Source organism: Cavia porcellus, unplaced genomic scaffold, assembly GCF_034190915.1.
Source record: "Cavia porcellus strain 051 isolate PalLab524CR breed Dunkin Hartley unplaced genomic scaffold, mCavPor4.1 scaffold_27, whole genome shotgun sequence".
NCBI classification, from domain to species: Eukaryota; Metazoa; Chordata; class Mammalia; order Rodentia; family Caviidae; genus Cavia; species Cavia porcellus.
In genome coordinates this window covers 12,193,141-12,217,362 of record NW_026947510.1, presented here as the reverse complement: position 1 = coordinate 12,217,362, position 24,222 = coordinate 12,193,141, and the positions used below count along the sequence as shown (strand labels likewise).

The 24,222-nt window shown below is 39.3% G+C and overlaps 1 protein-coding gene across 5 annotated transcripts in view; it reads right to left on the bottom strand.

Annotated features, from left to right (window-relative positions):
- Positions 1-257: 257 nt before the first annotated feature.
- LOC100713157 (tRNA (cytosine(72)-C(5))-methyltransferase NSUN6-like) overlaps positions 258-24,222 on the bottom strand; it is a 28,561-nt gene continuing 4,596 nt past the window's right edge. For 4 of the 5 annotated variants that reach the window (XM_063238513.1, XM_063238511.1, XM_063238514.1 and 1 more), the window contains exons 4-9: positions 15,137-15,256; positions 10,741-10,885; positions 5,594-5,742; positions 3,249-3,428; positions 2,383-2,508; positions 258-807 (exon numbers count right to left, since the gene is read on the bottom strand). In XM_063238513.1, the coding sequence (XP_063094583.1) occupies positions 574-807; positions 2,383-2,508; positions 3,249-3,428; positions 5,594-5,742; positions 10,741-10,885; positions 15,137-15,256 (954 nt within the window). In that variant the 3' untranslated portion in view covers positions 258-573. Of the gene's footprint in view, positions 808-2,382; positions 2,509-3,248; positions 3,429-5,593; positions 5,743-10,740; positions 10,886-15,136; positions 15,259-24,222 lie in introns of all 5 variants that reach the window. The other variant, XM_063238515.1, reaches the window with a different exon arrangement.

The window sequence follows — 24,222 nt, the reverse complement described above, 5'->3', positions numbered from 1 at the left end:
AAGTACCCAAACGTGGAAGATTTTCACTTTTATGTACAACTAAGGACAATATTCAACTTTCTGGTTTCAAGACTATCATTTAGAAGAGGTCCTGACTTCATTTAAAAGAGGGTTAATGTACAATAAAAAGTCAAGTAAAATACTTACCTCAAGTTATTGGCACATGGTAAATATTATATTATACTTTCCAAGCCTTAGTTCTTAAGGAAATAACTACTTAGAAACTTGAGAACACAAAATAATTTTTCATAACCATATTAAATACTAATTTTTAGTATTATTCTTTATTAATTAAAACAAGACCCCAAATGAAAATGTTACAGGCATCCATAAGTAGCTCCTTTGCTTTATACACTACTGAATCCTAGAAAACATTTTTTCAATCCAGAACATAATTTCACAACCCCCACCCATACACACAATTCTCTGTCTTGATGAAACCACTGGCAGTCCTGGTGAAACCACCGGCCATCTCCTGTTTCCTTGGCAACCATACTATCCTTAGGTGGCCTGATGTCACTCTGGTTTAAGAGATATGAGGGGAATAGAACAGAAAGCAAGGATGTGGAATTTTCATTTCTGAGGATCCTTCTCTGATGTGCTTTTCCATTTTAGAAATTTTGCAATAAAAAAACCTATACAATCCTTATTTGCCAGCCGGATCATGTCTTCTGCTGTGGCATCTCTAAGAGCATCCTGGTCAGGGTCCTGTAATGGCACAGCAGATGGATCGAATCGCTGCAGCTGTCTCAACTGTTCAAGTGATAAGCCAGCTCCCATCATCCCTTCTTCTCCAATCCGTGGCTCCTATTAGGAGAAAACCAGGTGGATGAATGCTGTCCCTGCCACATGTTAACAATTAAATTAAAAGATTAACTAAAAGCGGGGGGTGGTGGTGCATGACTATAAGCCCAGCACTCTGGAGGCTGAAGCAGGAGAACTACTGTGAGTTCAAGGCCAGCCTGGGCTAGATTGTAACACCTTGTCTCAAAAATACAAAACAAAAACAAAAAAAGAGACAAACTGAGTTAAACCTATCACATCGTCCAAAACAGAGAACAGTAAATGCTTTTACTTTGTGGAACGTACATGATGCTTTTGAGTGGTAGAACAGAAAAGCGGTACTATGTGTTCACGCAACGAAAGGAAGACCATTTACGTCCTGCATGCTTACCAGGTACTGGGTGACACTGTAAAAGGCCTGAACTCCAGTTAGAAACCCTGAACTGAAACTGCAGCTCCGTCAAATTTTTGCTGTGTGATCTTAAGTAGGTAACTCTATCTAAACCCAACTTTTCAGATCTATAAAACAGATAAAATGCTAAGTTCTGAACTAAAATAGAGAGATGGCATCATGCCTGGGGTACACTGAGAATGCAGTAAATGGAACATTATTATCCATAAAGTAACAGATAAAAGTCAGCTTTACTTAGTTCTTTTCACACTTCTGAAAAAAGTTCTTCAAATATCAAAAATGCGTTTCTCTGACCCATCCAATTGGTTTTACATGTCCTTGGAGAACACGTATTAGTGAAGGATCAATAAATTAAGGCTATATCCATTAGCTTTGAGTTATATGGAATCCAAACAAATTCAGTGGTCCTTGCAAAGCACAAGTACAAAAGATCCATAACTAACTTGAGTCATCACTCACAGCCACACGTTTATGTATTAATAAAGATAGGTTTTCAGATATGTACTTAAGAACACAGATTGACATTTCAGTATGAATTCTAAGTGAATTCTGAAGTCTTCCCTTCATCTAGGGCTTCTGAGTCTAGAAACCATTTCTGGATTACTTATTTCTATGGCTTAAAATTGAATCATAAGTAGTCTTCGGAATCATAAAATTAGATTAGTGCCAAGTACAAGAAAGCTTAAAGCTTAGGTTTTTATATAACAAATTATAAAAAAGCAATAATCCTCAACATTTCCCTTCTCCACCGGCCTTTTTGGTCTTTGGATATTCCAGTTAGTGAAATAGGTTTGGGCTTAGATGTGACCTGAGACAAAAATACTTGATATATATTGTTAGGAGAAAAATATGGGATTAGAAATGAGGAAAAACAACTTTGAAACCCAAATGCCAAGTCCTATGAAAGACAGCTATTAGTAGAATAAACACGTAACAAAAATCACCCAAGTTTTGTGTCATTTCAGCATAATGGCAAAACATAAGGGGAAAACAGTCTGTCGCCAACATGCAAATTCCCTGTGGCCATCTAAAAGTGATCTAAAAGGAGAAATGTTCTTGTTTACTAAGGTATTTGTTTCATGAGTTTTACTTCACATATTTCAGCATGTAACACCCAGCGCCTATCACCACACTTCCACTTCTGTAATTTGTCACTCTGCACAGAGAAAAACTGAAACCACTCTTACCTGGGGCTGAAGCTGGAGGCAAGGAAATGTGCTGAGGGCCCAGGCAACCTGCTCTTCATTTTCTGCCAGGGTGATAGTGCACGTGCTATAAACGAGCATGCCTCCTGGCTTCAGCAGCTGGGCTGCCTAGAGAGAACTAAGTCAGTCCTGTACACCACAAGGCCACGTAAGTGAAGGGACTTTACAGCATAAAGGGTGACACCTACAAGTAGCTGAGAAATAAAACGAAGAACGACATTCTCCATGGTAGGTAAGCAGAGCACAATCCTTGCATCCCAGATCAGCTGCATTTCCCGCCTTAGCGCTCTCGTGCTTCACTTGGACCAGGATTCTCAAACACCAGAGTTTCATCCACTCAGACAGCAACCTTATTTCAAAAATTGGGAAGTTCACATTGCTAGGCCACGCCTTCTTTCTGAATTCCACACTCATATTCAGCTGCCTCCTCAACACTTCATGTCCCAAAATGAGCCGCTGTCTGAAGCGGCTTCCGAAACCTATCGTGGAAGTCTTCCCATCCTTCCGAGGTGGGCAGCGCCAGCCCAGATTCTACTTCATGCCTCTCACACTCGCCACGCGTCCCCAAATCCTGTAGGTTCTCTCACAGCCTCCACCAGTACTCTGGTGCAGCCCTCCTCATTTCTTAGAGGACTCACACAGTCTCCTACTTAGTTTATTGCTTCCCTCCTGTCTTCTGACCACTTATTCTCAATCCAAAGCCAGAGTGCAGTGCAGCGTCCCACTGGTCACCTCTTAGCCTGACACCCTTCCAGTGCCCTTCCACTGCCACCCAGCGTCAAAGCCAAAAGTCTTTAGAGAGGCTGCAAGTCCTCCGGAGGCCTGCCTGCTGGCTTCCTCTACAGTACCTCGTGTCCTGCTTTAGAGCCACTGGCCTCCGGCTGTCTCTGGAACTCGGCAAGGCTCGCCCCACCTCGGGATCTTTCGCCCGGCTGGAACTCTGGGACACTCCTTCTCCACACTGCGTACTCCTTTCGCAGGTCACCTTTGCTCCATGTCCCCTTACAGCAGCCTTCCTCCTGACCACCCTGTGTGACATCCCAAATACTACAGTCCAGCACTGCTACCGCACTTGCCTTGCTTTGGTTCTCTCCGCAGGCTCCTAGCTCAGGGCCTGTCATAATCTGAACAACTCACTCACTTGTTCACTCTCCCCAACAACCCGAGATGGAAAACTCAGAAAACAGGGGTATGAATCATTTGTCGACTTTTTTACTTCTGTGTTATTGACACCGATCATAGCGTGATGTCTTGCATACAGCAGGCGCTCGGTGTCAAGCAAATAAATCAGCAAATAAAGTGCTAAACTAGCATGAATTTGTCTCAAATACCTATATTTTATTTTTAAAATTTAGCATAAATGTTTGTGGTTTCTTCACACTAGAGAAATTTAAACTTTGTTATTATTTATTTGTATAAATTTGTTTATTAAATACTTTTCATTGATAGTCTTGTAACAACCATGAGGTAAGATTACTATTTGCAGTGCAGTTCCTATTAGGTTGAGTCCTTATGCTCATTTCTCTGAATTTGAAATCAGCATAACTAAAGTCACTTAGGTGAAGAAGCCATGGCTCAAATCAAGATGTGTCCAACTAAATAATGCACATTCCATTTCAATTTGTATTCATCCAGTGGCACACCTGCTATAGTCACGTTGTTTCTCACAGGTCAGATATTCCTTTTTATTGAAATCATAAATCTATCTCTAGAATCTTTTAAAATTTCCTTCTCTGCTATACCCTAAAAAAGAACAAAACCCAAGTCCCTTAAACTGGGATCTTAATTTCACTCTTAAATCCAGGTGGCTTGCAGGTATATGTAAAACTTCCTGTTTGCTGCCTGCTGTTCTAACTCTATGTATTTTCTGACTACTACCGAAAAAATGTTACACAATCCACAAGGAGTGGCTACTTTTGTGAACTTGGAAAGGAGAGATGCATAGAAATGTACCCAAGGACAACTTAAGAGACAAAATAATTACAGTACACCCATTGTTGTGTTCGTCTACGTATTTATAATTGAATGGCTAAGAAGAAATAATGAATTCATCTTTGATCAAAGGGTGTCTATACTCAGTGAAATCACAGAAATAGAGTGTTTTATCTGGGTTTTTTCTAACACACACTGGAAATCAGTTAATTGTCAAAGTTTTTATGGCCCTTTTACTGGATGCTGCTATTCACTACTGTAATCTTTTGCATCTCATTGACTTTCTACATTTAATGTCATCAGCTGACTCAGGAGCCCAATAAAAAACAATTCATTTTGCATCAATTCTTTATGTCAGTTACTAACTGTGTGAACCATTCACTTTTTTAAAAACACAGACCACAATGTTTGAAATTCATTACATAATTCAGGAAGAAATTTCACCATCGTCTTGTATTTGAAAGGATACACTACTGGGTTCCACATACCTATAAGCCCATCACTCTGGGAGGCTGAGTTAGGAGATATGCAAATGCAAACCCAGCCTGCACAACTTAAGTAACTTAATGAGATCCTGTCTCAAAGTTACAAATTTACACAGTGCTGGGATGGAGCTCAGTGCAAAGGCCCTAGGTTTAAGCCTTAGTACTAAAAAGTAAGTAAAATACAAAAAGGGTGAGTTGACACAAAGGAAAACTCTCTGTATTTAAATTAGGCATTCTCAGTCTTTTGTGTGAAATAAAATATACATAACATAAAACATCATGTTAACCATTTTAAGTGTGTAATTCAAAAGGCATTAAGTGCATTGTGCAGCTATCACTTCTACATGTCTCCAGAACTGTTCGTCATCTCTAACAGAAACTCACCTCAGACAGAAACTCTGTAACCACACCAGGAACCCCCTAATCTCCACTCCCCATCCCTTACTCACTAGTGACCTCTAGCTTACTTCCTATGAATTTGTCATTCTAGGGCCCTTATATAAGTGGAATCATAAAACATTTTTCCTTTTATGTCTGGCTTATTTGATGCTTCAACGTTCATCCACATTAGAGCCTATGTCAGAATTTCACCTCTTTTTAAGGGTGAATAATCTTCCATGTATGGATATGTTTATTCATTTCTCTGTTAATGGATTTGCGGGTTGTTTCCACCTTTTGGCTACTGTGAATAACACTACTCTGAACACTGCCCCCAGTGGCTTAAACTTCAAACTACCCAAGGTCAACATCCTTCACAGCAAAAGATCATCACATACCACAGAAAAGAGTTTTCGCTGTAGTGGCTGATATGACATCACTTCCTTCAAAGTCCAAGTACAAGCCATGTTTGGTCTCTGTCCCATTCCACTGCAGGGTGCATCAAGGAGAATTCGGTCAAAAGATTCTGGTGAGAATGGAGGTCCTTCTATACAGCGAATATAAAAATATTTGCTAATTGTCATATTGGTCTAGAACAGAAAACTCCAGATATAAGCAACAACCAGGATCTTAATGCTGTGGTTTAGGAGACCGTGTCTCAAACTCCATAGTAATAAAAAGGCTGTGGCTCTAATTCAGTGTGAAGGTTCTGGGTTCAATTCCCAGTACTACCAAAAGCAAAAAAAAAAAAAAAAAAAAAAAAAAAAAAACCAAAACAATAGATCAAAGTATTGCTTTGGATAAAAAATAATGATTCCCTTGAGGCACCCAGTAAAGCTAAGATTGACTTATGTTTAATATAGATTTGAGTTTGAACAAAAGTTTAAAAATGTGGAATTTGCTTGTTTGTTTTGAGACAAGGTCTTGCTATATAGCTCTGACTGGCCTTGACTCACTATGTAGCCCAGGCTGGCCTTAAACTCACAGCAATCCTCAGGAGTCAACCTGTTGAGTGCTGGGATTACAGGCATGTGCCACCATGCCATCCATAAAAGTATGGGTATTACTGTTGGGTTTTTCCTTAATATAGTATAAACCTAGATGCAATCAAATGAGATCCTACACTCCCTACTTTAGAAACCATAGTTCATCAGAGCTAAGACTCAGAATTAATTCTAGTTATTTTAGGAATTGATTTCTCTTGGTAACTCGTACTGGGGACAGCTCCAGAAAATGAGTCTGTCAGGTAGTGGCTCTCACTCTATTGTTCCTTGGTCTCCTTGTTGCTGTCAGTATCACCCTGGTTGTGGACCACAGTGAGCCTGGATTCAGTCCTCCACAGAGCACCCTGTGCATTCACTGGAATAATTTTTGCAATTATTCTAATTGCAAATTAGTCTAATTCCTGATCTGGAGAACTCATGAAACAAAATGGTCTGTACATATCTTTATATGATCCCTACAAGTAAGACATTTTTATTTAAAGTTACTTGTTCCTATAGAACCTACAGCATCATTTCAAATTTCACCCTAATGTCATCTGTTTTTTTCTGATTTCAAAGCTATTAGATAAAAGCAATTATCTACCTCATCTCCCTCTGTAACCATCTTTGCTCTCTTATCTATTATTTTTGAAGAAATTCCTAAGAAATTATTTTTTGGACATATACTGGTAAAACCCACTAGAAACGCTACATCAATCTACCCTTAAATTTTATGTATACTTGTTTCTCCCAGTCTTCATTAAACGTGGTTTTGATTTATTGGTCATTTGTATTTTTGTCTGTATTTGGGCATATCCTCTGTCTGCCCTATTTGAGACTTATTATAAGAAAAGACACATCAAAGAGGGTAGGAGAAACACTTTTACATCACCTACATCACTTCTCCTTCAACCCCAGGCAACACAGAATCGAGAAAAATCCTCTGCTTGGGGGAAGGAAAGCAAAGTCATCAAGAGCATATTCTATTACCAGCCCCATCCTCATCAAACCAAGTATCAGGCAGCCACAGCCCCACCTTCCAGGCCAGTCTAAGTAGCCCCAGACCCTCAGCTTGCTCCCGCAGAGCAACAGGAACACCCTGAGCATCCAGGTTCTAGGCTGGCTGCGTGCAGCCAGGACCTAAGTCAAACCTTATGGACCTAGCCACCAGGCCAGTACCTGACTCTAAGCCAAACTCTAAGCCAGACTTTGTGGATTTTTTTTTAAACCAGGAATCAAACAGACTTTGTGGATTCTGACTCCTTGTCAGTACCTTTAGCACCAGACTCTAGCTTAGTCACTATGGTTTCAGGTACAAGAGGAGCACTTATGATCGCAGATGTCAGACTGATCCCCACAAATCCAGAGTCTATGTTTGTTCCTGTTCCAAGTCCACTTTAGTGGGCCCAGGTTCCAGGCCTGTTCCAGTGGACAAAAAATCCAGTCCTGCCCTATTAACCTCTGATGCTGGGGAGGACCCCACACACTGAGGCTCTAGGACAGTGATGGTGAACCTTATAGAAACCAAGTGTCCAAACTGCAACCCAAAACTTAAATATTTGTGGCAAAGTCCCAACACTGTAATTAAACCCAAACACTGATGTTTCAGTTTAGAAAAAACAACTCATACACTTGGCTCACACACTGAGAGAGGGTTCTGCATGCCTGCCATGGAACGCATGCCATAAGTTCCCCGTCAGTCCTCTAGGACCACCAGTGTCACTTGCAACTTCAGGCCAACCCTAGGGACCTGCCCAATGCCCTGACTAAAGCTGCAGGCCCAACCTACTGACAGATTAGCCCCATGTGGACTCAGGAACCAAGACTATCTTAGCCCCGGGCAATAGCCTGTACTCAAGCTCAGTCATCCAGTTCTACATCATCTTCAGGGAAGCTTGTGTTGTTATAGGTTCTAGAACAACTGATGCACTTCTGACCTGAAGGTCCACCACCGTGGGTCCAGTTTTTACATGGGCTGACCCAAGGTATCGGATCACCCTGTCCAGTGACTCCAGCAGCAAAACAGCTCACAGACAGTGTGATCTGAGTTTCTCAAAATGGACAGATGAGCTGGAAGGCTCATTCCTACATAAAGCCAGTTTGCAAAGACTGTAAATCCCTGCTTCTTGAAATATGCAAACACAAATCCATAGCCAGAAGGATTAAGAACAAACAGAGAAACATGGCACCAACAAAGGAACAAAGCAAAAAGTACCAGGAACTCACAACTCAAGGAATGCCTATCTATGAATTACTAGACAAAAAATTCAAACGATACCACAGAAGCAAAAGATTATAAAAAACTACTACGAACAATTATACAACAATGGACTCGGTAACCCAGAAGAAACAGATTCCTAGATGAAACCACTACCAAGACTGAATCATGAAGAAACCAAGGATCTAAATAAATAGACTCAATCTATAAAGAAAAACCTATGACTTGATTCCTTCACTAGTGGATGCTACTAATCGTTTATAGAGAAAAACTAATACCAGTCATTCTGAAACTCTTCCAGAAAGCCGAAGAAGGAATTCTTCCAAATTTATTTTATGAGGCCAGCATTACCCCAATACAAAAGCCAGAATAGAAGAAAATTACTTCAATATCCTTCATAAACACAAAATCCTCAACAAAATATTCAAAAATTGAAAATATTCAAATATTCAAAAATATTCAAAATCCTGCAAAAATCCTCAACAAAATATTCAAAAATTGAATCTAGAACATGACCAAATGACATTTACTCCAGGGATGCAAGCACAGTTCCTATATACATCAGCAAAATAAATGTGACGTACTGCATTAACAGAGCAAAGGGCAAAAACAATTTGATTATCTCAATAGGGGCAGGAAAAGCACTGGATAAAACTCAAAGCCTTTTCATGATAAAAGTTTCAGCAAATAAGCTATACAAGAAATATATCTGAGCACAGGAAGGCTGTAACAAGCCCATAGCATTAATAATAACAAAATGAATGGTAAAAACTTCAAAGCTTCTCTCTGAGATAGAGGGTAAACCAAGATGTCTACTCTCACTGCTTTTCAACACAGTACTGTAAGTACTAAAATGTTTAGGTGAGAGAAAGAAATGAAACCATCTGTCTGTTACTGACATGATCTTGTGTAGAAAAAAACTTAAAAATTCCATGGGAAAATTATTAGGCCTAATAAAAAATTTTAGTAAAGTTTCTAGATATAAAATTAACATACAAAAATCAGCAGTGTTTCCACACATTAATATTTTCCACAAATATTAAGAAAATAATCTCATCTACAACACCAACCAAAAGAATGGTGCTAGAAAAACTGAGTATCTGCCTGTGGAAAATGAAGCAATCATTATCTCATGCCTTATATAAAAATAAACTCAAAATGGATTAAAGACCTGGAAAATGTAAAATACAATAGTAAGGAAAAAACACAGAGAAGGTTCACAGCACTACTCTAGACAATTATTTTTTAATATGACCCTGAAATTACAGCCAACAAAAGTAAAACTGATATTATGTCAAACTAAAAAGCTTCTGCACAGCAAAGTTGACTACACAGTGGGAAGAAGTATTTTCAAAGTATACATCCAACAGGAGGCTACTACTCAAAACACTTAAAAAAATCAAATAACTGGAAAATAAGAAGACAATCCAATTAAAACATGGGAAAAGGACAAGAATATTTCCTCCAAAGAAGACAGTGACAAGTACAGTACATCAAAAGATGCTCATCACTAATTATGGAAATGCTAATCAAAACCATCACAGGATAACATGTTATGCATGATAAGATGGCTAAAAAACAACATAATGGTGACAGCTCAAGTGTTACTAGGATGCAAATTAGTTATATCATCATGGAAAATGGTATGGTTCCCCAAAAAACTAATAATAAACTGACCATATAATCCACCAGTGGGAATATATGCACAGAAATTAAAATCAGTATGCCAAAGAAATACCTGCATCCCCATGGTCCTTACAGCATTATTCACAATAGCCAAGATATGAAGTCAACTCAACTATCCGGCATAGATGAATGGTGTACACACACACACACACACACACAAGTAGCCTTTTCGAAAGGATATTATGTTATTTGTGACAATATGGATGAATCTGGAGTTCCTTATGCTGAGTTAAATAAAGCAGCAACCAAAAACAAACAAATAGATAAACACTGTATGATCCCAGTTATATGCAGAATCTAAAACAGTCAACCTGACAGAAGCAGAGAGCAGCACAGGGTTACTAGAGATGGGGAGAACAGGCCAGGCATAGGGAGGTGCTGTCCAAAAGGTAGAGGTTTCCTGCTAGACAGGAAAAAACAAATTGTTGAAATCTGCTACATAGCATGGCAACTTCAGTTAATGGGAATTATGTATTTGAAGACTGCTTAGCAAAAATTTCAAATACCACAAAAAACAAATAATGGATGTGTTAATCAGCTTGTTTTGATCATGCCATGTTTATACATACTGTGTATCAAAACACTGCAGGGTAATCCACAAATACACACAATGATGATTTGTCAGTTACACTAAATAAAAAAATAAAATTTAATTTACCTTGTGTGTCCTCAGTCATATCATGTTTAAGTGCCTTTGTTCCATCAAAGCAAAATGCTTTGATGGAATTCAGTCCTAACAACAAAGCATTCTGCTTTATTTTTTCCACTTTGTTGGGTATTTTATCCAGTGCTATTACTTCTCCCTAAAGAAAATAAAATTCACAAAACAAAGCATAAATCCAAAGCAGCGATGAAAATACAAAATTAGCTTGTGAAAAAATATGGTCCCATTTGTACTTTTAACACTGTATTCTTTAACAAACACACGGCAAATTTACACCAAATACTGAGGTCTTTCTTTTAAAAAGATACTCTTATCGGATAATTAATCTTATAACTATCTACTTTGAAACAAGGAATCAAAACTTCAAAGTGCTTGCAACCTACTCAAACTTAAAAAGCGCTTGTAGTAGAATAAAAACTGGTGGTCAGCATAAAAGGATGATATATGTACACATACAAATGAGGAACAAAAGCAAGAAAAAAGGAATCAATCCACATCTTATTTCATAATACTGTATCATTGTATGTTTAAAATATCACATGAATGTCAACAATGCATGCCTGTATGGTGGTGGTGCTTTGGATTTATGCTTTGTTTTGTAAATTTTATTTTCTTTAGGGAGAAGTAACAGCACTGGATAAAATACTCAACAAAGTGGAAAAAATAAAAGTTGCCAGCATAAAAGGATGTGGAGACAAACACCATGGCACTGTGGGTTCTCCTAAGTGGTGTTGTTTGGAGCTATTGGTTGTCTTAGAGGAGCTTCTCATGGCCAGCTTCCCTGATACGAATTTGGCCATTACCATTGGAGGAGCTCAGGACCTTGTCGTTAAGAGTGGCTGCGGTTCACTTTGGGAGAACTCTGGTCCTTATGTTAACATCACTTCCTGACTACAGAGGGGAAGAAGAGCGCTGTTTAATCTCTAGAAGTTTGTCACACTGGCATCCTGATATGAATTCAGACCTTACTGGGGCTGAGGATGGCTGTGGTACTTTTGGTGGGGGAGCCCTGGTCTGTACTTTGAGCGTTGCTTCTTGGCTCCAGTGTAGAACCCTCAATCCACTGGCACAGATTCTTCACTCCACTGGCATAGATATTTTATCCTCTACCACTGACCTTTGGGCCTTACCAGTGCAGATCCATAAAACAGACTTACGGGAGTCACTGTTATGGACTCTATAGACCTCCGTGGGACTCGTGGGAGGCACTGCCATGGGCTCTAGGGCTTCAGCTGGACTCACACAGGGTACTGCTATAGGATTCAGGCCCTAAGCTGGACTCCTTGGGTCTCAATGTGTGGACAGATTTCCTGCACTTCTTGTATTTGACCATCTAGGTGACCATCATAAAATAATACTATCAATGATGTGTACTCAGTGTCTTGTTCTCCCTGCAGCCCCTAACTACAACACCACCCATTGAAAGCAAACATTAAAATCACTTATTTGATGTGATTGTTCACCTACAGAAGTGCATGAACTAATGCTATGAGACATCTGAGCTAAAATGCCTTTATAGGTAAATGAATGCCACTTACAAAATCAGCCCTCTATAATATTTTGAGCTATTCACATAAAATTTCTGTGAGTTCTAGCAATGAAAGCCAGAAAATCAGAAGCCAAAAAGCTCTGTATCACAGCAAAACAACCTGGAACAGTATTAAAAATATTTCAAAAATCCTCATATATGGTAACACATCAGTTAAGTCAAAGTCAATAAAAATGAGAGACCACCACCATATAGGCATGCATTGTTGACATTTTAAACATACAATGATACAATATTATGAAATAAGATGGTGGATTGATTCCTTTTTTCTTGCTTTTGTTGCTCGTAGGTATGTGTACACATATATCATCCTTATATGATATGTACATCAAATTCTCTGCTTCACAAGAGAAAGAAATTTATAGTATAGACAACAATAAAGAATATTTGCTGATAATGCTCCCACACTGTGACAGACACTTACTGGGGCTCAGCCTTGTCATTTGCTTGGCCCTGGGGGCCATGGTAAATGCGGTGAAGCAGAGTGCTCAACTCTGCTCTCTGCCATCACCAGGCCCCAGCTACTACCCTTAGTGGGCTCACTCTCTTGTCTTTGCAGAAAAAGTACAGACCAGAAAGGCAGGGCAGCACCACAGCTGTCTCACCTGAAGTCACTTTAGAGAACTGAAAGCCATACAAACTGAAAACCATACAAGTGAATGACTCAACCCTAAATTACCAGAACCACATAACCAAGCTGGAGCTGACCAGGAGCCCCAAAGGTATCAGCTGAATCATGCAGACTCCTGAGCCCAACAATCACTTATGTGTATGCTACTAAGTTTATATTTTTTTACATTGCATTTTAAAGTCAACTAACTAGTTGAAAACACCTCTTACTAGAGAGAATAAAAGGACTTCAAGGAACTACACCATACAGGGCATTACTATCACTATCTCAAAGCATATCACAATCTACATTTAAGCTTCCATATAGATTAAAAAAAGGATTTGTATTAAACACAACTCCATAAAATGAACCTTTGTATTTCATTTTATGCACTACAAGCATTTAAGGCATTTTTCCATCAAGGTTTTCCTGCTACTAAATTCTTGAAGTATATTTTTTCTGTATTTCTCACTATGTAATATCATGCATATTGATTCCTCAAAATTTAAACAGGTATCTTTTTCTATTGGAGAGATTCCTTAAAACTGAAGCTACTTGTTGAGGTTGTATCAGGGACACCGCAAATTCTATGTATAGTGAATATGTATAGTACATATATACATAGTGAATGTGTGTGTAATGCAAAGATAGTACTCCTGGGCCTTCAATTTACTTACTTAAAATATGAATCTTTAAATATATATATATATATATATATGACATAATATATAGATATGTAAAAATATATAATGTATAGACATATAAATATATATAAATAATATATATATTTTTATCCCCTTTGCTTATAATACCGTATTTTCAGAAATTCTAACAGAGTTAAAGTTACACACTAAAGTGTAATGGGAATTTTCATCAATATTCTTTGGATAATTAATATACTAATGGAGTATAGCTCAGTGGCATGGCACCTGCGGGGGAAGTACAAGGTCTTAAGTTCAGTTCTTGGTTCAAAAAAAAATTAATATATTAATAAAAGGAAATATATAGCTTCAACCTAATGGTAGATATTTCTACTTTTTTCAATGAACTATTGCTTGCAAGTCCCTTGAGACTGTTAAGAATTATCAAATGTAGATGAAAAATGAGTTTATCACTTTGGAGAGTGAGAGTATCTTCTATCAAGTAAATCAGCTAGAGCAAAGGGGCTTTTGTAAGTCTGACGTAGGTAAGTTTTTTACATCAGTTACATACTTTCTTATATATACACTAGTACTACAATCATAACATCTTTTTCGACCATTCCTCAGACAGTTTCCAGGTAATCAGACTCTTCTGTTTCCCTCCTACACTGCCAGCCATTCCTTATATCTCCAACTTAAATGCTGGTATTCACTATTCACATAGCTCACTGTTCGGAACCTTTCTATTCTCCATCAGCCTGTCCGAATGTTGATGGTTCCCAAATTTTTATGTGCAAAGCAGACCTCTCCCCTAGACTCTGGTCTCACAGTTTACTGCCTGCTCATCTCAGACTGAACCCAGAGCCAAGCACACGCTAGGTAAGTACACTACCACTGAGCCACACTCTCAACCCTCCAATGATTTCTGAACATAGATAAATCCAGCCTATAAAAAAAAAAGGAAACAACTTAGCAAATACACACGCAAACAAAGTAAAACTGAAATCAAAGTTATCAAAAGCCAGGCTTACTTAAATTCTGTGCTCATGAAACAGGCTTTAAAATTAAACCAGATCATAAAGTTTATAAGATCCTTAAGACACACCTGTGTATATATTAGCTCCATATGTGTATAATTACCTAGGCTACCTATGGAGTTCAAAACCAGCCTGAACTACAGAAGACACTGTATAAAAACAAACAAACAAAAAAGAAGTGTCAGGACAGTCTTAATAAGTGGCAATTATCTTTTCTGTTTTTTTTTTTTTTTTTTTTTTGTAACAAGGTCTCACTGTGTAGGCTGGTTTAGCCTTTGAGTTTGTACCAGTCTGGCCTTGAATTCACAGTCATCCACTTGCTTCAGCCTCCTGAGTCTGCGATTACAGCAGTGTGCCACCATACCCAGGTATAAGTGGCAGCTGTCTACTGACCTTAAGCTACAGTGCCTGCCATAACCCAACAGTCCTCACTCCGGCTGAACAGGAAGTAAATTGGACTATGATATCAGTGTGATCCCAAGTCACACACAGTCCCACCTTCACCACTGAAATCTGTAGCATGTTGATGACTTTTCTTGGGAGACAGACTCACCTGATCGTGCATCAGTGCTGCAATATGTGTTGCTTTACCTCCAGGTGCTGCACACAAATCTAGAACCCTCTCTCCGGGCTGAGGATGTAGAACGTGAGTTACTACAGCAGATGGTAAATTCTATAAGAAAAATGATGCAAGTACTGTTCAATGACTCTAATCAATTCTAATTTCAGAATGAGAGAGTGTAAAGGAAACTTTCGAGATAATTCAGCACAGTATCCTCAAATTTGGTAACAACAGTTTTTACAAACATACTAAGTCAAGAAAGTTGCAGTTTCCTAGAGTATACTATGATCTCATGAGAATTGCATAACATATCCATACAGGAAAACAGGGTCCAGGGGTTTAGCTCAGCTGCATAAGTGCCTGCCTGGCAAGCACGAGATCGTGAGTTTGATGACCAATACCAAAAAGAAAAAAGAAAGAAAACACAGGACACATTTTCTATTCCATTCATTCAATTGTCAATTGATGGCAGTTTTCTACAAATAAATTGCTATCATCCTCTAAAGTAGTTCTCAATCCTGGATACACAATAAAGTCACTTGGTGAGCTTAGGAAAAAATCTGGTCCCCATACAGAAAAGTTAGATGAGGATTTCCAACGATGGGGTTGATAGTGGTGCTTCAAAAATCTTCCCCAGCGATTGTAACATGCATCTAGCTGTGCAGTAAGGCTAGCCAGTGCATCTCCAACTTAGCTATAAAACCACCCAGTGAAGCTTCTCAGTGTTCCAACTCAGGCCTGAACCAGGAATAACTGAAACACTTCAGATGCTAGGGCCCAGATAGCAGAATTTATTTACTGCTCCCTGGTGGTCCACCTTTCTCTGACCCTTTAATCAAACGTTTGCAAGAAAACAGGCAGTCAGAGTTCAGTTTGAGGCATTATTTTTCTTTCCTCCAGTTAAACTAGAATATGATGACAGAGTATGTGTTCAGCCAGAAATAACCTATACATCTGAGAAACTGGATTGTAAGAAAAAGTTCTAAGAACAGTCACGGTATAAATTTCTGGACTTTGTGGTCCCTGCACTTCTTGGAAGAGCAAATCATGCCCCTTGCAAATTACCCCTCTGACTCCTGTTACACCTGCTGTTCCCAGTCACATCCTTAGGGCACTGGGCCCTGGTAACGTTGTGGTGACCCTTTGACCAGGTGGTCTCATTTACTTGTATTTTCTATTGGGGCTTTTGACTGCACTGATTTAGGTTGCTGTGCTGGTTCCAACCAGGTGCACAAACTCCTCCTCCAGACAAGAGGGTGGAGATCCACAACTGATGGAAAGGAAGCTGCATTAATTACCACATCCTAGCCACTGCCCAAATTCTAAACAGAACGAGATAACCTGACCCGGCCTCACTGTCATCGCCGTATCTGGGCAGTGCCCATTCTCGGTCTTTGAGGGTGTATTTATTACGTGACCTGTAACACTGAGCCTGCAGAGTGCATTGTACTGTGTCTGAGTAAACACGCTTGCTACAAACTACGCCCTTTTGACTGTGTCTCATTTTGTGCACTCCCTGCCCACCTCAGGGAGGACTCAAGAGCCCACCGACCACAGGACTGAAAGCACTCCAGAGTAATTACAGTGACCAAACGAGAGCTATGAATTCTTCAAGGTGTAACTTCCTTTTCACAAGTTCACTGGTAACTGAACATTCAAGAAACTCATCAGTTTTCGGAAGCTAGAGGCCAGGTCAGGCAGCCAGGGGAAAGGAAGAGATAGGGAGGGAGGAAAAGGAATTATCAGTGTTATGTGTGTGTACCAACTCCACACAAGGAATGCAAACACTGCAAACAGGTAGTAATGAAAAGTAAAGTATACATGCAAACACCGAATTTAAAAAACAATAGCACAGATTACTAGAGAATGTCATCTTGCATGAAGATGCAGTTTATGATTGAACTTTTTAAAATAAATTTTAAAAACACTTTGAAAACCCCAAGGACAGCTGAGCTTGCTAACACATGCTTGTAACCCCAACACTCTGGAAGCCTGAGGCAGGAGGATCTAAAAGTTCACGTCCCGCAGAGGCAAATGGTAACTTAGCAAGACCCTGTCTCAAAATATAAAAGGGAAGGCGGGTGTGTTTGCACACACCTGGAATCCAAGTACTTGAGAGGCTGAGGCAAGAGGATCAGCCAAGTTCAACAACAGCCTGGGTTCCATAGTGAATTCAAGGCCAGCATGAACTACAAAGCAAGACCTTGTCTCCAAAAACCAAGTAACAATAAAATAAAAACAATCGAGATAAAGGAAAGTAAAAAAGGGCTGGGGATATAGCTCCGTGCAAAGGTCCAGTGGTCCATCTCTGTTAGTCGGGTTGGGTGTGGTTAGTTGGGACAGGGTAGAACAGAATCAAAGTAAAATAGCATCACAGATTTTTCTACTGGCCAGATTTTACACAGCAAACAGGAAAGAAAGCAGCAAACGAGAATATCACTTTGACTTCAGTTGCAACTTCTGTCCCAAGGAACCAAGTGTTTCAATGTATGCACAGCCCCACTTCCTCTGCAGCTCTTCAGTGAGCTGGGGTAGGGGTAATTTTCCTTCTTAATGACAAAATCCAGAAGCACAGGAGTTAAATGGCTGTTCCAGGAACATTATGAGCAAAACTACGAAAAGGAAACGGTCTCTAGTCTGGAGGTCTCTACTGTGCCAACAGCTGAGTTTTGAGGCCTAGGGTGAGGGAAGGCCTTATTGCTACTAGCAGCTGGATCAACAGCCCTAGTTTCCTTATTTGTATGGGAGATAAACCCATCAACTCTCTGGGGAATGTGGAGTGGTGAAAGCCAGGGAATCCTTCTTCACTGGCTCTGTTGGTAACACACATTTGCACAGCCTGGCAGTCCCCAGTGTTTACGTGTTTCCAGCGAAATCTGTTCTGTTAAAGACTACTGGATCGTTTTAAAATCAGAGGGTACTGGAAAGTATATCAGTTAAGAATATTTTTATCTTGAAATTTGTCTTAAAAACTACCAATTATTTCGTATTGTTCCATCTCCAATAGGAAGCAGGTAAAAGTAGTAAGTCTAAGCTATGTACAGGGCTCATCAAGCTAGTATCATACTAATAAACACTCACTGCCAAAATACACCACCTCTATACAAATCCTACTGTTTTTAAAATTCAGAACCAGAAAAGTAGATAGATGGTTTTATTCACTTACTCCTTTAATTTAAAGAATGCTTGCTATTGCACACACCAGACACCAGCCTGTGCACTACAGTTAAAAAGAGCTTGCCCCTTCCAGGAAGGAAGTGGAGATTTCATCTCCTGTCCTGCACTCCTGTCCTTTTTATTATAAAAACTGTAACATGATATCTTCTTGTACATACCATAAATTACAAGAAATTTAATCCCAAAAGTAGCACAAAGCCCTTACAACTTAAAAGCATCAGACCTGTTGACACTTAACAATTGATAAGTGTCACATGAGACAAAAATTCCTTAATTACAAAGCCATGATATGTAGCGTTTTTATACTTTAAGGATCTAAGTGTACATAATGTACATTTATATAAATTAGCAGTCTTAGATCATGTAACAGATGAATGAACATAACAGTTAAGTTTTTACTTTTTGCTCTGTAGAAATAGTGTTTACTTTTAAATATATTTCCACTGATTCAGTATTCAAAGTATGGTCCTCAAACCAAGGAGATCCAAAATCCTGGGAACTTGTCAGAAATAAACATTTCACAATTCACCCAGACATACAGTCAGAATCTGCATTTTAACAAACTTTACTAGATTTGTATTACATTTTTTTTTTGTCTTTTTCATTTTTTATTGGTACCAGGGATCGAACTCACGACTGCCTGCTTGCAAGGCAGGTGCTTATGCCACTGAGCTAAATCCCCAGCCCCTGTATTACATTTTCACAAAACAGTTTAGGAATATTGTTGTATATGATATGGAATAAAACTAAATTGAGAATAAGCCAAAGCTGGGACACTTTGAGCATTTAATAATTATAAAGACAATAATGAATTATAGACTATGTAAAAATAAAAATTTGTCAGTATATACTGTTAGTAAATAATAGGGTGTGAGGGACCTCATATTAAAATGTTGGCTGTTAAATATAGAGGTGCTATGGCTTATATCTAGATGTCTTCCTCAATCTCTTGTGAACATAGCAGAGAGCATTTTGGAGGCGGCTGAATGTAGGATGTGTGCTGCTGGGATCAACAATGTGGTGTTGGGATTGATTCAGGTTGCAATGCTAGGATTGAGGTTGGGCAGCCTGGACAGGATATAAAAGACAGGACTGCTGTGGTCACTTGCCGCTTGCTGCTTCTGCCTGCCATGAACTGTTTTTCCTCTGCAATGTACCTCTGCAAAATCACCCTGCCTTGGAGTTGGTCGATTATGAATTGAAACCTCTACAAACTGAGCTAAAATAAACCTTTCCTCCTTTAACTTTGGGTGTCAGGTATTTTGTCTCAGCAACAAGAAAACTAAGACAGAATTGTAGGCTGAAGTTGGAAAAGACATCTTGTAGTCATGACTAGCTCAGGCAATAATTATAGGTGGATGCTAAATCTCAGAGGAAATTTTAATGAGCAGTGTATTCAGATAATTTTTAGTCTCCCCACAGACTATTAGTTGCACTGGGAAAAAAAGTGATTTTATGTTTTTATGAAAAATGAGATGTTAAAAAGGTGACCAAAATGAACAAGGCCAATGAGAAACACACAGATGTGATGCAGACGTGATGCCCTCAGTCTGATACATCTGTGAACTTTTGTGCGACACATGACAGACAGCCTACAGCATCAATAAGTAAGGGAAAGAAAAGCAAAATAAGAAAGCTAAGGATTCTGCCTCCTTCTTATATAATGGAATTCCAATTTTAAAAAAGCACAGTCTATTGCAATAGTGGAAGCACATCAGGGAAAATGTTATTTCCCCAAGTACAACAATTAGACAACTGAAGACAAACTGAAAACAGAAAAGCCAAATAAGAAATAAAAGTTGCCTATAGACAAGTGAGAATTTGCTACAATTAAGGGAATAAATAAAGTTGAAATTGTGTAAAGCTTGAAGTTTAGTGTAAATCCAATGCATGATATTAAACAATTGTTGGTTACTATTTGGGGAAATCTAAAGGTTATTTCCTTTTAGGGTGGTTCACAAACTTGGATTTAATCACATTACATTTATGAAGTTCAAAATATACAAACAAATGAAAAGCCGATTTCCAGGATCCATCTCAGACCTAGTGAAGCTAAATTTCCAGGGAACCCCCCATTGCCCAGCTATGGCAAGGCACTTCATCTCCGTGGCAGATCAGAGTCGTTCATGCCGCCAGGGAATCTGCTCCTGTTTTGCAGCCCTTCCCAGGGTTATGTGTGGGGCACTGACATCAGTCAGGAACACATGCTCCAGGGCAGAAAGATCTAGGTTCACATTTTGACTTTGCTGATTTCTACGGATGTGGTATTCAACAAACCACTCGTTTATCACTTGAAAAATACTAACTGCCTACTGTGTGCTACGCACTTCATTTCTTTAAGCCCCAATTTCCTTATCGGTGAGAGTAGAAGTCTGTGGGGAGGGCATGAAATAGTGAGTGTAAAACACACTAAGTAAGTGTTAGCTACTACTGCCATTATCATCTTTAGTAAGTTTCACTGGTCAGCGACTGGACATCTGGATAGATTACATAAACAGTTCCTGCAAAAGAAGGGACAAAAGTTCAGCTCCACTCTCGAATACAAAAGCTTTACTCCAACGGTAAAGTCTTATGTCTTTTTTATAGAGTGGCAAAGAATACTACTATTATTATTAATTTTTTGGCTAAGGCAAGGTTTCCCTGCATAGTTCAGACTGGCCTTGAACTCACTTTATAGCCCAAGCTGGACTTGGATTTACGGCAATCCTCCTGCCACAGACTCCTAAGTGCTGGGATTATACGTATGCGCTGCCATGTTGCCTGGCTGCAAAGTACATTAGTATATTATTAGTCACAGTATGTCTCACACTGTGTACTTCATGAGATCCTCATTAAGCTGATTTTAAAATGAAGAGCTGTGCTGATCTTACTATAGGTTGCAGGGTATCTAAAGAAAAAAAATTGCACAGTACTATATTTTTTATTTTCCAAACTAAATATAGAATAAGCAGATATGTGGTGTTTTATTTTGCAACAGGGAAAAATAATATTGCAATCACTGTTGCTAGTGAGCAGTATAGATATCGGTAGCAATGATTCAGGCTATGTCATCACATGATCACAAGTGCTTAAGAACAGATTATATAACAAGTAAAAAGCTAAAGCTAAGCAAACAACACACCAAAGATGAGTCCTAAGAAATTATGTATTTGGTTATATCACTAATTATACAATTAGGTGACAATACATAGAGTATTTTCCATTTTTCACCTCAGAAAGAATCTCTACTTGTAAAATCTCTTTAGGTTTAATTCTGGAGAAGAAAGCACATGCACCTGATATGTGCTGAGACTACCAATTCCTAGCAATATGCCTGAGGCAGGAGGTAAAAAGAAGTCAGGGCACAGAACATGAAGACTTAAAGTCAGGGTTTACGTGAGCTGATAACCCAAGGGCTCAAACTTACCTGAACTGGGAGGGCCTAATGCAATACAAAGGGCAGAGCAAATGTAACTAATCACACTACAAGGAGCCTTAGAAGGCTGAACAGACAACACAGCCTGCTTCCTGGGCATCAAAGGGCTGGCAACCACCAGCGGCATCCCTGCATCCTGTCACATTCACCTGAACCAAAAAGCTGTATAAAAGACCCTGCACTTAAGCACTTACAGTTTTTCTACCTTGATGAACCCCCTCCCGGACACTGGGGTGGGAGCTTTCTTCTAATTCTTCCCAACTAATAAATAAGCACTCAGTCATTCCCTGCTCCTTGCAGTTTTGTTGGCACCAATCTTCTTTGCCCCAATACAAGGACAGAGAACATGACACGGGGCAGGAAGTGGTTGTATGACCTTAGACAACAACCCAACAGATCTGATCTCAGTACTGTCAGCAGAGAAGAAGGTGGATTTCTCTCAGAAGACAGATCTCTGGTTGTGAGGAAGTAGCGAAAGCTGAGGGAGCAACTGAGCAGCCCTGGCCAGGATGACGCCTTGGTGAGTACCCAAAGGCTCCTCCAGCGGCCCAACACAGACCTTGTAGAAAGATACCCACTTGCCCACTGTCCTGACCTGCACTCCTCAGTGCGGTGAGGTAAAGTTCTCTCAGTGATCTCCCAGAGCGACCTGACACTGGTAAGAGTCTTCTCTTAAGCCTCACTGGCTTGGCCCTCTCTTAAGCTAGTAGGATAGATCTCCTCTTGTGCTATGTCTTGAGTAGATTTGCTAAAGTGGCCTATGCATAGGCTTTCTTTGGATTGAGAGATGGTCCTAACTTCTGTGGGACTTGCTGTATAGATTCAGTCCTGCTACAAAAAGACAAAGCTTCAAATCTGGTTTTTAAAGAAGTGATAGTAAACAAATACCCCATCTCATAATCTATGGCTCTTTTTTGTGATAAGGTACATGCTATACAAAAATGTACTATATATCTAAAGTTTAGATATATAGTACTTGCTTAAAAAATAGCCCATGGTTCATAACTAATAGTATCAACACAATTGCTATGCTAAAATGTATCTTGCTTGTGATTTCAAACTTCCTATAAAAACATTATACCAACTATCTACAACTATTTGATAAAATTTTGACTTCTAAGACAATCATGGTTGCTCTCACTTCAATACTGCTGCAACTGACTTCCTAGGTATTCAACAAAGGCTCTGAGACCAAAGCTAATTATGTAACTGCACTAAAAACAACCGTTTTGGTTCTGGTCTTACAAGGTCAGCAAGGATATGATACACGAGAGCCCTCTTTGTAAGCATTTGCCTGGCAAAAGCAAAGTGGTGAGTTCAATCCCCAGTACCAAAAAAAAAAAAAAAAAAAAAAAAAAAGACCTCATGCTAGAGGGAGGATCATAAAGAGAAACATGTTTCCATTCTTTCAAGGAAAGTCCTGTGGTCTAGCACAGGCCATAACTCATCCTGGCAGATGACACTGGCAGAGGGGCTAAGAGGCTCTGCATGTGATTCCAAAAGTAACTCCTGTCGTGTCTTAATTGACCTTTATATATGCCATAGGGTAATTCTAATTAATATGGGTATCACTTAAACGCGGTCTTAAATACACAGTCAGAAAATAGAACCAAATCATGTAAAAATATTAATAATAATTCAGGGTAAATATACAAGGGGTTCCAGGTCCTATATGCTGGCCCCTACTGACAGTGTCCAACTATACCTATATCTTGTCACTATTATGGTTCAATACGGCTAAGAATCCACAATAATAGTTCCACAAATTCAGGAAGAATCTTTTTTAACTACCTAGCTAAGCTAACACAGGGCCTTCTATAGCCTTGCATCTGAAAACTTACATGCTTATATAAAACTTACTATCTTTAAATGAGCCACACCAAATAAAGAAGAAATGTTGCTTTTATGCCAGTCAGTTTGACACAACAAGAGATATAACATAAAAACTAGCCAACTGTGCTTGCAAAGATCCACCAATATTGTCTAAGTCATAGAGATCATGGTCAGGGATCTAAAATTTGACATTCTGACTCCCCTAACAGGACCAACATTAATGCTCCTTGTAGCCTTGATATTTAGACCATCTTTTCTCAACTGCTTAATCAAATTTGTTTCTTCTCCCTCAACAGCTTTAAAGATGCAGTCTCTCCAACAAGCACTCTTCCTGGCTTGTATTCAGGACCTTTAGATAGGATTCATAGTAGTGGGCTCTTTGGCTCCCAGCCATAGCCCCTCTCAGCAGAAGTAGTTTGCAAGACCCTTCACTGGCCATTGTACCCTAACCACAGTCAGTGTCACTAATGTTGAGGGTGGAAGCAAGCCAGGAGGTAGAATTTAGAAAGAGAGGGCACTGGTCCTGAACAGTTAAAGAAAGGGAGGTGGGGCTGGCAACAAATAAATTAGCATAACAAAATAGACTACTGGGATCTAATGAAGTGGAAGAGACAAAGAATGGGTCTTTAACCAAATGAGCCAGACCTTGAAA